The sequence below is a fragment of the Mercenaria mercenaria genome, chromosome 9, assembly GCF_021730395.1.
Source record: "Mercenaria mercenaria strain notata chromosome 9, MADL_Memer_1, whole genome shotgun sequence".
Taxonomy (NCBI): domain Eukaryota; kingdom Metazoa; phylum Mollusca; class Bivalvia; order Venerida; family Veneridae; genus Mercenaria; species Mercenaria mercenaria.
Genome location: NC_069369.1, coordinates 77,095,513 through 77,108,623, shown reverse-complemented (window position 1 = coordinate 77,108,623; position 13,111 = coordinate 77,095,513). Strand labels below are relative to the sequence as shown.

The 13,111-nt window shown below is 35.0% G+C and overlaps 1 protein-coding gene across 2 annotated transcripts in view; it reads right to left on the bottom strand.

Moving 5' to 3' along the window:
* Positions 1–3,936: 3,936 nt before the first annotated feature.
* Positions 3,937–13,111, bottom strand: part of LOC123547526 (NHL repeat-containing protein 2-like) — a 122,790-nt gene continuing 113,615 nt past the window's right edge. For both annotated transcript variants that reach the window (XM_053551788.1, XM_053551789.1), the window contains exon 13: positions 3,937–4,337. In XM_053551788.1, coding sequence (XP_053407763.1) covers positions 4,093–4,337 — 245 coding nt within the window. In that variant the 3' untranslated portion in view covers positions 3,937–4,092. The remainder of the gene's footprint in view (positions 4,338–13,111) is intronic.

Genomic DNA, 13,111 nt, shown 5'->3' with positions numbered 1-13,111 from the left:
ATTTTCCTTTAACCGCTGATTATTAAAATCTGAAGTGAACTTGTAGTTCGAAAGAAAACATAAATCTGTGTAGGTCTTTTCAATTTTAGGAAGAATAAAAATTCCTACAGATCATCTTGAAACTTTGAAAGGAAGGTTGGCTCCCATTAAAATAAATGTAATGAAAAGACTACATGTGCATAATTGAATGGACCTTCCATGGCATCTTTACAGTCTAAGTTTAAGGTTCTATAAGGCTTTAAATTTTACGATAAAATCAGATAAACAGCATTCCAAATAGATTCAATAAAACACTAAAGTATGTTCATCAATATTCAAACCTTTGACAAATATTAGAGAAAATAAATATCAGAATATTTATTTATTTATTTGGGTTTAACGGCGCACCAACCCAGTATAGGTTATATGGCGCCAAACAGGACTACAAATTTTGGTTTCACATTACATTTACATCGAAATAAAAACATGAGGTATGGAATCAAAATTTGCATACCTGCTGGAATCACAGAGTTACAGCAAAACCAAGTGTTAAGACCCTATTAGTAACATTATAGTTCATATGGTGACTCTCTAGCTCTTGGAGATGGAGGAAGACCCAAGGGTTCCTCCACGCATTATTTCATCACAGTTTGGCACCTGGGTAGAACCATCGACCTTCGGTAAGTCTGATGAATGGCATCCTCGCATGAAGAATTCAACGCCCCGAACGAGGCCCAAACACACATCAAGGAGGGGCAAGTGATTCAAAGTCAGTGATCTTAACCACTGGGCCACAGAGGCCCCCTACTATTAAGTAAAACTATATATGGTCAGCATTGGCTACAAGATCACGTCATATGCCGATATAAGCTTGTGGTCTGAACTCTTGTTGGCTTGAAGATTAGTGGTTCAAACCCCTAAGTTATGCATTCAAAAGATCATTTTCCAAAAAGTTATATCAATTTCAGAATAAAACTGGAGCTGCTTTTGAGAAAAGCACGTGTCTCCCACAACTGCCTAATCATCTAAATAATAAGTCAGTCTTTATATTATACTGTTTACTCACTACAAATATACCTTTGAAGAGTAAAAAGGCTGATTTGGGGTAATTCAAGGGCCATAGTTCTGAAGTGCCTCGGGTGATTTGGCTTGTTAACGAACTTGGCCAAGGAGTTATGGTCAAAAACATTTGGTTCAAGTTTGGTGATGATCGGATGAGAACTGTTCGACTTAGAGCATGGACAAGAGTAAAAAGGCCGATTTTTGGCAATTCAAGGGCCATAATTCCGAAGTGCCTGGGCCGATTTGGCTAGTTATCAAACTTGGGCAAGGACTTATGGTCAAACACATTTTGTTGAAGTTTGGAGAAGATCGGAGGCAAAATGTTCAACTTAAAGAGTGCGGACAAGAGCAAAAAGACCGATTTTCAGTAATTCAAGGGCCATAATTTCAAAGTGCCTCGGCCGATTTGCCTAGTTATCAAACTTTGCCGAGGACTTATGGTCAAACACATTTTGTTCAAGTTTGGTGAAGATCTGATGAGAAATGTTCGACTCAGAGCACGAACAAGAGTAAAAAGGCCAATTTTCAGTAATCCAAGGGCCATAATTCCAAAGTGCCTCGGCCGATTTGACTAGTTATCAAACTTTGCCGAGGACTAATGTTCAAACACATTTTGTTCAAGTTTGGTGAAGATCTGATGAGAAATGTTCGACTTAGAGCACGAACAAGAGTAAAAAGGCCAATTTTCGGTAATTCAAGGGCCATAATTCAGAAGTGCTTGGGCCGATTTGGCTAGTTATCGACCTTGGCTGAGGACTTATGGTCAAACACAATTTGTTCAAGTTTGGTGATAATCGGATGAGAAATGTTCGACTTAGAGTGCGGACAAGATTTGTGACAGACACACACACACATAGACACACACACAGACTGAAGTATATCAATACAGACACACACACACAGACTGGAGTAAATCAATATGTCTCCCACACCACTGTGGGAGACATAATAAACATGCATAATCATAATTTTGTTCATAATTCAAGTGTGATATATTGCAAAATAATGAAAAATTTAAAACTCAGACAGCAACTAATGTTAAATTTAAAAAATAATACATATTAAGTATCAGTTGAAATGACATTTTAATGTATGAGATAACGTACAGCTGAATCCCATCTGGTATATACAAAGTTTTTATTGCATGACTAACACCTCTGAAAGATGTTTTTATCAATAGTGTCTAAATCACAGAGAACTGCTTTAGTCCTTTTTCCTATTACAAATACAATCTCATGATAGCATTTAATAAATTTTGAAAAAATTGACACAAAATCTGGAAGCATGTTTAGGCCCCTTCAACAAACAAGCTTTAATATATTTTTTAAATGATACACTTTCCCCATTTGTTATCACAATCTGATTATAAAAAAATTGTTTTAATCCAAAATGGGTGCACCTGAGGTCATAACCTTCAACAATAAAGATTAAAATTCACCTTTTCTGTTGGTGACAATGTAAACCAAAACAAACAAGACAATTATATTCAAATATAACATCAAAAACAACTTATCTAAAACATTTATGAAAGTAATTCTATTGTTAACTGACCATATTTAAGAAACAGCATATTGCAATATCATGTTTTATTACATCGAAACAATATGAAGACGTTATATGCCTGAGGAGTTATTTCGCAAGGGGATAGCTTTAGTGAGTAACTATGCGGGGCATATAACCGTTTTGGAGTATTTCGATATATCAAAACATGGTCCTGCTATACTTAACTACCATTCTAATTATGTCTTTTATGTAAATAAATTAGATGAAATAGGAAAGCACTTATTCATGGCACATGTTTTACACCAAATATAATAGGCTGATGTTACGCAATGCGTAACCATATTTTGATAAAACATGGGAGGTAACATGTTCTGACAAAAAGCTTCCTAAGTAGCACGTTGACATCTAGTGGGATATTCTGCATGCCTAATAATCAATTTAGAGTATGTGACTTAAGTGTAACACCATTCTGTTATTTCATTTCAATCCTGAAACACCTTTTATATAAAACAGCAGATCAACTTTGGTAGCACTCTTACTCGCCGCAAAATAAAATATTATTGCGACGTCAATATTGCTGGCCATGTTTTAATGAAAATGTGCATGCCTTTTCATATTAGAATATCGAAAAAACATCAAACATTCACTCTAATACAAGAAATTCAAACATATATAGGCCGGTTTTGTTTGTTCAATGTGGGTTAAATGCCATTTTTCAAAAGTACTTTAGATTAAGTAAAGAGGTCATTTCACACTGTCAGTGTTTCTGTGAGTTTTGTACCAGTACTAAATTGTACCCCTCTAGTAAATGACAACTTCCTCACATGAAGATCACTGACCTCACACCTATTGTCTTCTATCAAATCTTGCTGGAGAACATACACCATAGGGGTACCTAGGGAGCAAACTTTAGCTTGCTGGCATCCAGTGATTCTGCCTTTGCAACCAGTGAACACCAAGATCAGCCTGCACATCCATGCAGACTGATCTTCATCTGCACTGTTCGCTTTTCAGTCAGTAAGTTTTCAGTGAACACCTCTATGAAAAATAGTACTGCCCAAACTGAATGAGAGACCAGTCCATGTTAGAAATTTTGCAAAACAAATTGGCCCAATTAGTTTTTGCTGCAATCTGCTATGCAGTGGTCTCACCTTATATAGTATATACAACATATTAATCAAGATACTTTGATAAATCATCTTTTTTTTTCATCATATGATTTAAGGTTTTAGTTACAAAAACTGTTTTGCGTATTTTTCATAGATTTAATACTTATGTGGGTGATAAACCAAAGCGGTCATGTGATTTTCATGGTCACACGGTACTTGTGAAGGCAGTGGTTAATGTATTGCTAGGGGAGATAATCATTGCTGTGAGTTTGATAACTTAAGTTTGATAACTTAAATAATGCACTACAATGTACAGGTACATACTCCACTAGTATTTCAAGGTAAATACCATTTTAAAGAAAGAGTAAAATTGCTGATATAACTGGGTAGGTGGGTTATCAAGCAATATTTTATTTTACATCTATTTTAAGTGGAGCTTTCAAAGTTTGTCTTCCAACTCTAAAGGGAACACTTGTTCCGATTTTGATGAGTCGAGTGTCAGTTTGAGCGTTTTCTTTTCCATACTGCAGGCTGTGTCTTTACACACAAACAGGTCTAGTTTAAGGCACAGCTCCCCTGAGGCACCTGATGCTGGTAGAACAACTAGGGTCTGGTTTAAATCTTGTGTCAAATCTCCTGACAATTTTGCTCCACTGGATTCCAAGTACTCTTTAACCGTGTCATCTGCAAGTAAACAAGTCATGGTATAATTCAGAAGTCTGCAAGTAAACATGGTATAAATCAGAAGTCTGCAAGTAAACAGTCACTGTGTAAATCTGAAATCTGCAAGGAAACATGGTTAAATCAGAAATCTGCAAGTAAACATGGTATAGTTCAGAAGTCTGCAAGTAAACATGGTATAAATCAGAAGTCTGCAAGTAAAAATGGTTGAATCAGAAATCTGAAAGTAAACAAAGCATAAATCAGAAACCTGCAAAAATGCTGTAGTTTATTTATTTTCCATCAACTGTCAAGAAAGTTCATAATACATTCTGAAGATTGACTTTAAAACAAGAACCCACTTTTAGGTAAGCATTTATTAATCATCTGCTATTATTGGGGCCTCAAAGTTAAAGAGTATGATGCTTTACCTTTTTAGAACTGCTCTGTCAGTCTAGACCCAATAATCACATGACTACTGTAAAATAATCTAATTTTGTGAGCCTAAATTTCATGGTTTTTACCAAAACAGATATTTCAGCTATTTCACGGTAAAATAAATTCCCAGATTTCATCTTTGAAGGTAAAATGAAAGTGAATGAGATTAATTTTTGTTGAGATTTAATTGCATGGATTAAAGCTACCATGAAATCCATAAAAAAAGAAATATATATGATTTCACAGGATGTTATAACCTTAATGTATCAACACTTTAAAGGTTTAAAAAAAGTACAAACAGCAACATAGACAGATGAAAAATCTATTTAGTTTATACTTATTTATTTTTGCCTTAATCTGATGAAAGCTTCAAGTTTATTTGAACCACTCTTTGAGTCCACTTCAAGGAAAAATCAGTACTGGTGTCATATGAGAAGGTGTGGTCTTGACCCAAATGGGGCTCAAACCGACCTCTCCCTGGTTGAGCAGCCTACATCTTAACTACTAGACACCACTCCCCTTTCAATTATATTTGGAATACTGTAGATTAAACTATACTCTTCAAATGGTTTTATTTTAAAATGTTATTAATCAAATGATTTCATATTGACCTTATTATTTGTCCGAGGGTGGTTGTATTGGCCCATACTCCCAGAGGACTTATAATGATAATAAAAATAATTTTAATGATAATAATAATAATAATAACAATCAGAGTGCCAGACTGTCACAAAATACGCCCATCATCGAACTTGGCCTAATTCAAGGGCCATAATCTAAGAGTGCCTGGGGTGATTTGGGTGGTTATTAAACTTGCCCGAGATATTATGCCCACAAACATTGTCAGCAAGTTTAATGAAGATCGGATGAAAACTGTTCGGTTTTGAGAGTGGACAAGGCTAAATTCACAGTTTTTCGAGTAATTAAAGGGCCATAATCCAAGAGTGTCTAAAGCGATTTTGGTGGTTATCGAACTTGGCCAAGATATTATGCCCACAAACATTGTCAGCAAGTTTGGTGAAGATCGGATGAAAACTGTTCGCATAGAGAGCAGACATGCTTTGGAAGCCAACCGCCCATCTTCCTGCTGCCACGGGTGTTCACATAATATGCCCCACTCTTTCAGAGACGGGTGTATAATAATATGAAATCATTTGATTAATGATAACTTTATTATTCAATCCTGTATTGGCCAACTTGAATTTAAACAACTAAAATGCCTGAATCCAGTTTTAGTATTGACCCTGTTCTCATATTGGCATATATTGTTTTCATATTGGCTTTGATTTTCTCATACTGGCTCAGTGGAGTTTGCTATTTGCTAAATCTGCTTCATATGATCTGCACAATTTATCTAAAATTGTGTCCAATATTGCATAGTTGAATCATAATATTCGCTTATTAAATGGCAATGTCATGCATTATAAGCACGACTAAACATATCTTAGCATGAGGATGCTGATATTGGCTCAGGATAGCTAGAAACCACATAACTTTATGGCACATCACTGCCATTTAAACAGTTGTTTATTATATACATTAACACAGTAACAATTACTTGATTATTTAAATACTTTAAACATATAAAATATCGACACTAATGAACTTTTAAAAGTGACAACAGATACTACAGTAAAATAAAATCAAAAATGGAGTTAAATCTGTGGCATTACAAGAAATAATCTTGTCTTGTCCTGTCATTACAGACATGTCATATCATGTTCATGATTGTACAATAATAAATAATAAACAAGATGGAATAAATACAATAGGGCCAATTTAGTGCAATCATGTATTAATATTTGCAAACAGTAAAACTCACCAATTTAAAATGACCACAGCTATTTTAAAGCAGTACAAATTCTTTAAAACAAAACCAAATCTGTGTCAGCTGACTCTCAAAGCCACAAAATAAAAGTGACATGAAAATTATGCAACCTATAGTATAAAAGTATTACATTATTTGAAATTATTTCATGTGCGAAGATGTTTGTTTTTATATTATCAATCAACATGCAGGTTGTCATTTAATCATAGTAATTCTTTTTTCCATTAGCTGGACTTCACAATCTTGCTAAATAATAAGGTGTAGTGTTTTATATAGCTGGACATTATAAAATAGCAATTATAAAAAAAATGATTAAGTATTGTACTGTTTTCTTATAAAATGGACAATTTTTGTATTTACATATTCATTTTCTGAAATCCGCTGAAAACTTTATCTTAACAGGTTGCCTTTATCCTTGTTAGTGATTCTAACTGCCGTGGTCATATTGGGTTATTCTCAGGATACAATGATCATTATACATTTGTAATTTCTTACCTAAATAATCAAACTGACTGTTATTAGCAGAAATGTCTACTGTACTGTATTTGTATAAAAGATAAAGTAAAGGTCTTTTTATAGTTAAGTGTAACCATACCTTAACAGGTCAGGTGTCACATCTTTGCTTTTTGGCATAAGGTTACAACCCAAGTTCTGCACATTTGGGTCAAAAAAAAAACTCTACAACGTAAAATTTGAGTAAACCCTGATCTTTCAAAACTTCAGAATACTGTAAAATCATTATTATTTGTGGGAGATTAATTTTCATGGATTTCGTGGTTCAGCCCAACCACGAAATTTAAGTCCCAACGAACAAATTGTGCCCGAGATAATGTAAATTATACTCAAAAGACACCATAGCCGTCTGATCTGGTCCGTAGATATGTGCATGCTGCAGTACTGACCTGCAGCTTTCATGTAGTTTATGGAGGCTCCACCAACGATGAATAATAGGTATGCGTAGGAACAAAACCAACTGTTTATGACAAATTCCGCAAAGTAAAAGTAGATACTAAAAATAGTAGTTAGACATAGCGTCACGTGACAGACTGCACTATACTGCGGCTGTTAAACGCATTTATTCAGCCCCGCTCTGACATGTTTATTCTCTATCCTTTATTTTTACTGACATGTAGTTAACTACTAGTGCTTAAAGTGGGACAATCAAATATTATAAATTAATTGCTAGATTTGCGTCCGATGCATTATTACCCAATTCACATTACAAGTTTTTCAGCAGGAAACGTGCATATTTAATTTAATATAATAAGATCTATGAAGACATACATTGGTGAAATCAGACAGGGGAAATTGATATTTTGTAAGAATTTTTAAAAGGAAAAAAACTGCTAGAGAATGGCTAATTCAAACATTTTCATATATAATTTCATTTGATGAAAAACAAACAAACAGGCAATGGACGATAACAACTCAACACATTGAAGATGACACATGCACATTGATATAAACAACTTAAACGAAAACACGATTATATGCTACTTATGCAAGACTATATCCCAGGTCCTACTGTTTGACACTTTTTAATTAGCGCCGACTTTTCTTATTGAATATCTCACAGTTTCACTAAGTTTTGCAAATTAGGGGTCATTTAAGATAACGTGGGCGTTAAATGGCACATGATCACTCTCTAATCTCCTGCGGCATAGATTGCAAATTCAGTAACCATGGTAGCGCTGTTTGACACGTGTTACGTGTAGGTTTCACATGTATGAACAAAATGATATACTAAATCTAGTCCTGTGGAAATTATAAAAAAAAAATTTGAAAATTTGAAATCCACGAATTTATATCCCCACGAAACAGCCATTTTGGCCAAAAACACGAAATTTCGTGCAAACATAATTAATTTATTTTACAGTATAATATGAAAGTCTGCCAAATAAAAATAACAGAGTTGCGTGCCTGATATTTTGTTAGACCAATTTTAAAATATTGTCCTCCAGTCAAATTTCACAATGGGCTCCGATGGGAAAGTCACATTTTTGATGACATTTACGCCTATAGAAAAAGTTCCATGACATAGATTGTACTAAAGCTTTTCAAAGCTGTAGATTCTCCTATTTTCAACCATATGACAAAACAAAATATATCGGTCTGTGTGCTTGATTTTTCACAATTTGCCAAATATCAATTGAAACCTTTACAATGCTGCTTATTTCATTTTAATTTTTGAATTATTGTAGTCAAAATCTATATATTCTTAAGAAAGATAGAATTGCTGACTGTTTAACACTACGTCTTGGTACAGAGGAATTAACAGATTCCAGGCAATATTTATTCTACCCGTAAAATGGTTACCAAGAATTATTTTAGGTTCTCCAAATAAAGGACATTAAGTTATCATTTCCAGCTAATCAAATGTGCAGATCTACCTTAACTATATGCCTGCAACTCTTGAATGCAGCTCTTGTTTTGAAAAAGTTTTTATCATGAAATTCACATTTTAAAACACATAATTTTTTATAGTTATAATCACATCTGTAGAAATATCCCTGGCTCTGTAACAAACGTATTTGTTAACCCTTAGCCTGCTGGCGGCGATTGGTTTTGCCTTTGCGACCAGTGTAGACCAAGATCAGCCTGCACGTCCGTGCAGGCTGATCATGGTCTGCACTGTTCGCTATTCAGTTAGTAAATTTTCAGTGAACACTCCTTCGAATAATTAATGGTATTGCCCAAACTGAATGACGGAACAGTCCATTTTAGAAATTTAGCAGGCTAAGGGTTAAGATAGCTTTTGTTTACTAGTATGTTGATTATGATTATTGGGGCTACAGGTCTATAATGTCAATTGGTTTAAGTCACTTACATCAAATCACTTGCCCGCATCACTGTAAGTTTGAGCCCAGCTGGAGATGTACAATTCTTAAATGTGAACAAGCCATCCACCTTGCTTGTGGAAGATCAGTGGTTCTTGGCAGATGCTTTCTCATGCCAGAAATACTGCATGATGGACATCTGTGATCTTACACCATCATTAAACAATAACTAACCCATGTCTGTGTAACTCAAAATCCAACAAGATCTATCATTAGTAATAAAAACTAGCAGTCATTTGCATAAAGGGCTGCTATTGTTAGTTTTCAAATACAGTCAAACTTTGTTCACTTGAGCTCAATGGGACCAGCAAAATCTGTACAAGTTATTGGTAGTTCGAGCCCTCAAGCAAAATACATTATACAGGGATTTTGTCGGGAGAGTGAGTTTGAGCAAAGGGTGGTGTTTGAAGTATTCAAGTTTGTTTGTTAGTTTTGTTGGGTTTAACGTCACGCCGACACAAGTACAGGTCATATGGCAACTTTCTAACTTCTGTGGTGGAGGAAGATCCCAGTGCCCCTCCGTTTCATAATAGGCGGGCACCTGGGTAGAACCACTGACCTTCATAAGCCAGCTGGATGGCTTCTTCACATGAAGAATTCAATGCCCTGAGTGAGGCTTAAACCATCATCAGTGAGGGGCAAATAAGTCAGCAACCTTAACCACTCGGCCATGGGGGCCCCTGAAATATGTGAGTTAGAACGAACAACGTTTGACTGTAATTTAGTAGGTATTATTACACTTACTTAAAAATCTGTAGCTCATACCTTTGAAGACAAGAAACTGTTTCTGATAAGCTTACAAATAAAAAAAAAATTAATTCTTCTTCTTCTCTACACTACTATTGTGACAACTTTAATATGAGATATAGTATTGATCTTAAAAGTTAATGCTTAAACAAACACTTCAATTCTACAAAATTGAATCCCAAGAAAGCTTCCACTTACATTTTATTCTTCTTTTATCTACTTAATATTAAAAGGACTTAAATTTATAGCACTTTAAGATGCTATATATAAAGCTTGCACAGCTACCTCCCTTGCTACAAACAAGAAACAAGAAAGCCCTATATCCATCCCTCGTATGAATTCCAGAGCTTAAACAGGCTAGAGAGTGTGCAGGACTATAATATGCTTCAAGTTTTGAAAGTTCCAGAAGTACATAAATTTGTGTGACAGGTGACAAACAGTTCAAACACTATATGCTTCTTGGGTCTTTAAAATAGGATGGAAAAAGCACTGACAGACAACTGGAGCAGGCTGAGGGTATTTTGGAAGGTTCTAATGTTACCACTAAAAACCCCTAGAAGGGACCAAGTGCCCTCATTTGCATAATCTTGAGAGAGACCTTATAATGATGCTATAGGGCATTGAGTGGTTCATGAGAATATGTTGCTTAAAGTTATTTCTATATTTAGCTCTTGTGGACACTAAAAGGAGGCTGAGTGCCCCCATTTGAACAATTCTGGGAGAAGACCTTACGATGTTGCTACAGACCAAGTTTGGTAAAAGATTCATCAAGTTGTCTGTGAGAAGTTGTTTAAAGATATATCTATTTTCAGCTCTAGTGGCTCTTAAAAGCTCCTGGTCAGGATAATATTGTTGATGACCTGCTGCTCAGATGTCAGCACTCACTTTTTTTTAATTAAACAACTGCTTGATATGGATTGGTGCATCACAGTTCAGTGTCCCATTTCAGCAATATGACAAGCAGACAAGAATATCAGTATTTATTTGTTCATACGAAGGTGTGTGATATGCCTGTCAAGACATTGGGCTGCTTTAGAGGTAGTGACGTTACCTTAGAGATGATAAATGAATAACGGGCATTTTCTGAAATCTGTGTAAATTGTAAATATCCACTTTTAATATGTCCTTAACCTTTAGCATGCTAGATAAATTGTCGTCTGCTGGAAATGTCGTCTGCTAAAATTGTTATGTTCATTCAATTTGCTCCAAAATTGGAAGAAATATTGTCAGAGTAGCAAACAGCTTGGAACCTGATCAGACGCCGATTTAATCGGCGTCTGATCTGGTTCCAAGCTGTTTGCAAAGGCTGTTAAATTCGCCTGCAGCAGGCTAAGGGTTAACTATCATATTTGCCAATTTTAACAAAAAAGGGACCAGATATAAAGATACTAGAGCACCTTTCCAGGTATTTTATTTAACACTCTTCATACTTAATACATACAAAGCTTTTTCTGTACAAGAATAGCAGTCTTAACAGTATTGCTAGTTTATCAGTCTTTATAGCAATGCAAATTTCTGGGAATAGTCTCTGTTTATGGTGCATTTGTGTAGTGTAAAATCATTAATATTTGTGGGGGACATGTTTTCATGTATTTCGTGGTTGAGTCAATAAAGAAATTTTATCCCAGTAAATAAATAAAATTCCAGTTCATTTTATGTTCAAAATCTGAATTCCACCAATTCATATCCCTAGGAAATAGCAGTTTTGACAAAAAAAATGAAATTTTGGGCATGAAATAAGATGGTTTCACAGTATTGGGTATTGTATGGTAACTTTATCTTCAGCTGAATATTTATGTGAAAAGTTAACAATATTTCATGCTGTTCCCACCAACTGAATATGCTCACGAGATATTACTTGTTCTTATCAAAGGATCTATAATTTCTAATTTATATTCGTGATCTGACAGTTGTCTGCATTAAGGTGTTTTTACACATTATTTTTTATCTAATATTTATGGAAACTTTTGTAATTCCAGTTCTCATGTTCTGTTTTCTTTCAAAAGTGGATTAGTGTCATGACAAAATGGTGCTGCCAGTTTTCAATTTCATTATTTCTAGAATTTTTTTTTTCAGTTCAAATAATAGAAAGCTAATTTTTACTTGTATTTTCATCCACTTCAAAGTTTTGTTTCAGTTTTCCATTCTACTTCTACAAATATACAACATCAGAACACTGAACTAAACATGTTTTGTGTCATTATTTCATGTAAAGAGATATTTGTTTGTTTGTTTTATTTTGGGTTTAACATCATTGTTCAACAGTATTTCGGTTATGAAAAGGCGGGCAGTTAACCTAATCAGTGTTCCTGATTTCTGTACCAGTATAAACCTGTTCTCCACAAGAAACTGACAACTTCCCCACTCGAATCAGAGGTGGAGGACAAATGATATCAATACACAATGTCTTTTATCAAATAGTCATGGAGCACATACGCCCCATCCAGGAATCGAACTCACGACCCCGCAATCCGTAGATCTGTGCTCTTCCTGAGCTAAGCAGGCGGGCAATATTTCTTACTGTTACAAAAGTTTAGAGAATAACAAGAGCTCGTCGAACACGAAATGCCCCCCTTGATGCATTTAGTAATTGCACAAGGAACAGAAATTATATGCACACTGTAAATAAGTATATGTAAACCATGTGACCCACAGGGCGGAGCCATATTTGACCCTTGGGGAATAATTTGAATAATCTTAGTAGAGGATCACTAGATGATGTCATATACAAAATATCAAAGCCCTAGGCCCTGTGGTTTTGGACAAGAGGTTTTTCAAAGTTTTTTCCTATATAAGGCTATATAAACCATGTGACCCTAGGAGTGGGGCCATATTTGACCCCAGGGAAATAATCTGTACAATCTTGGTAGAGGACCACTAGATTTTGCTACATACCAAATATCAAAGCCCTAGGCCCTATGGTTTTGGACAAGAAGATCAGAAACCAT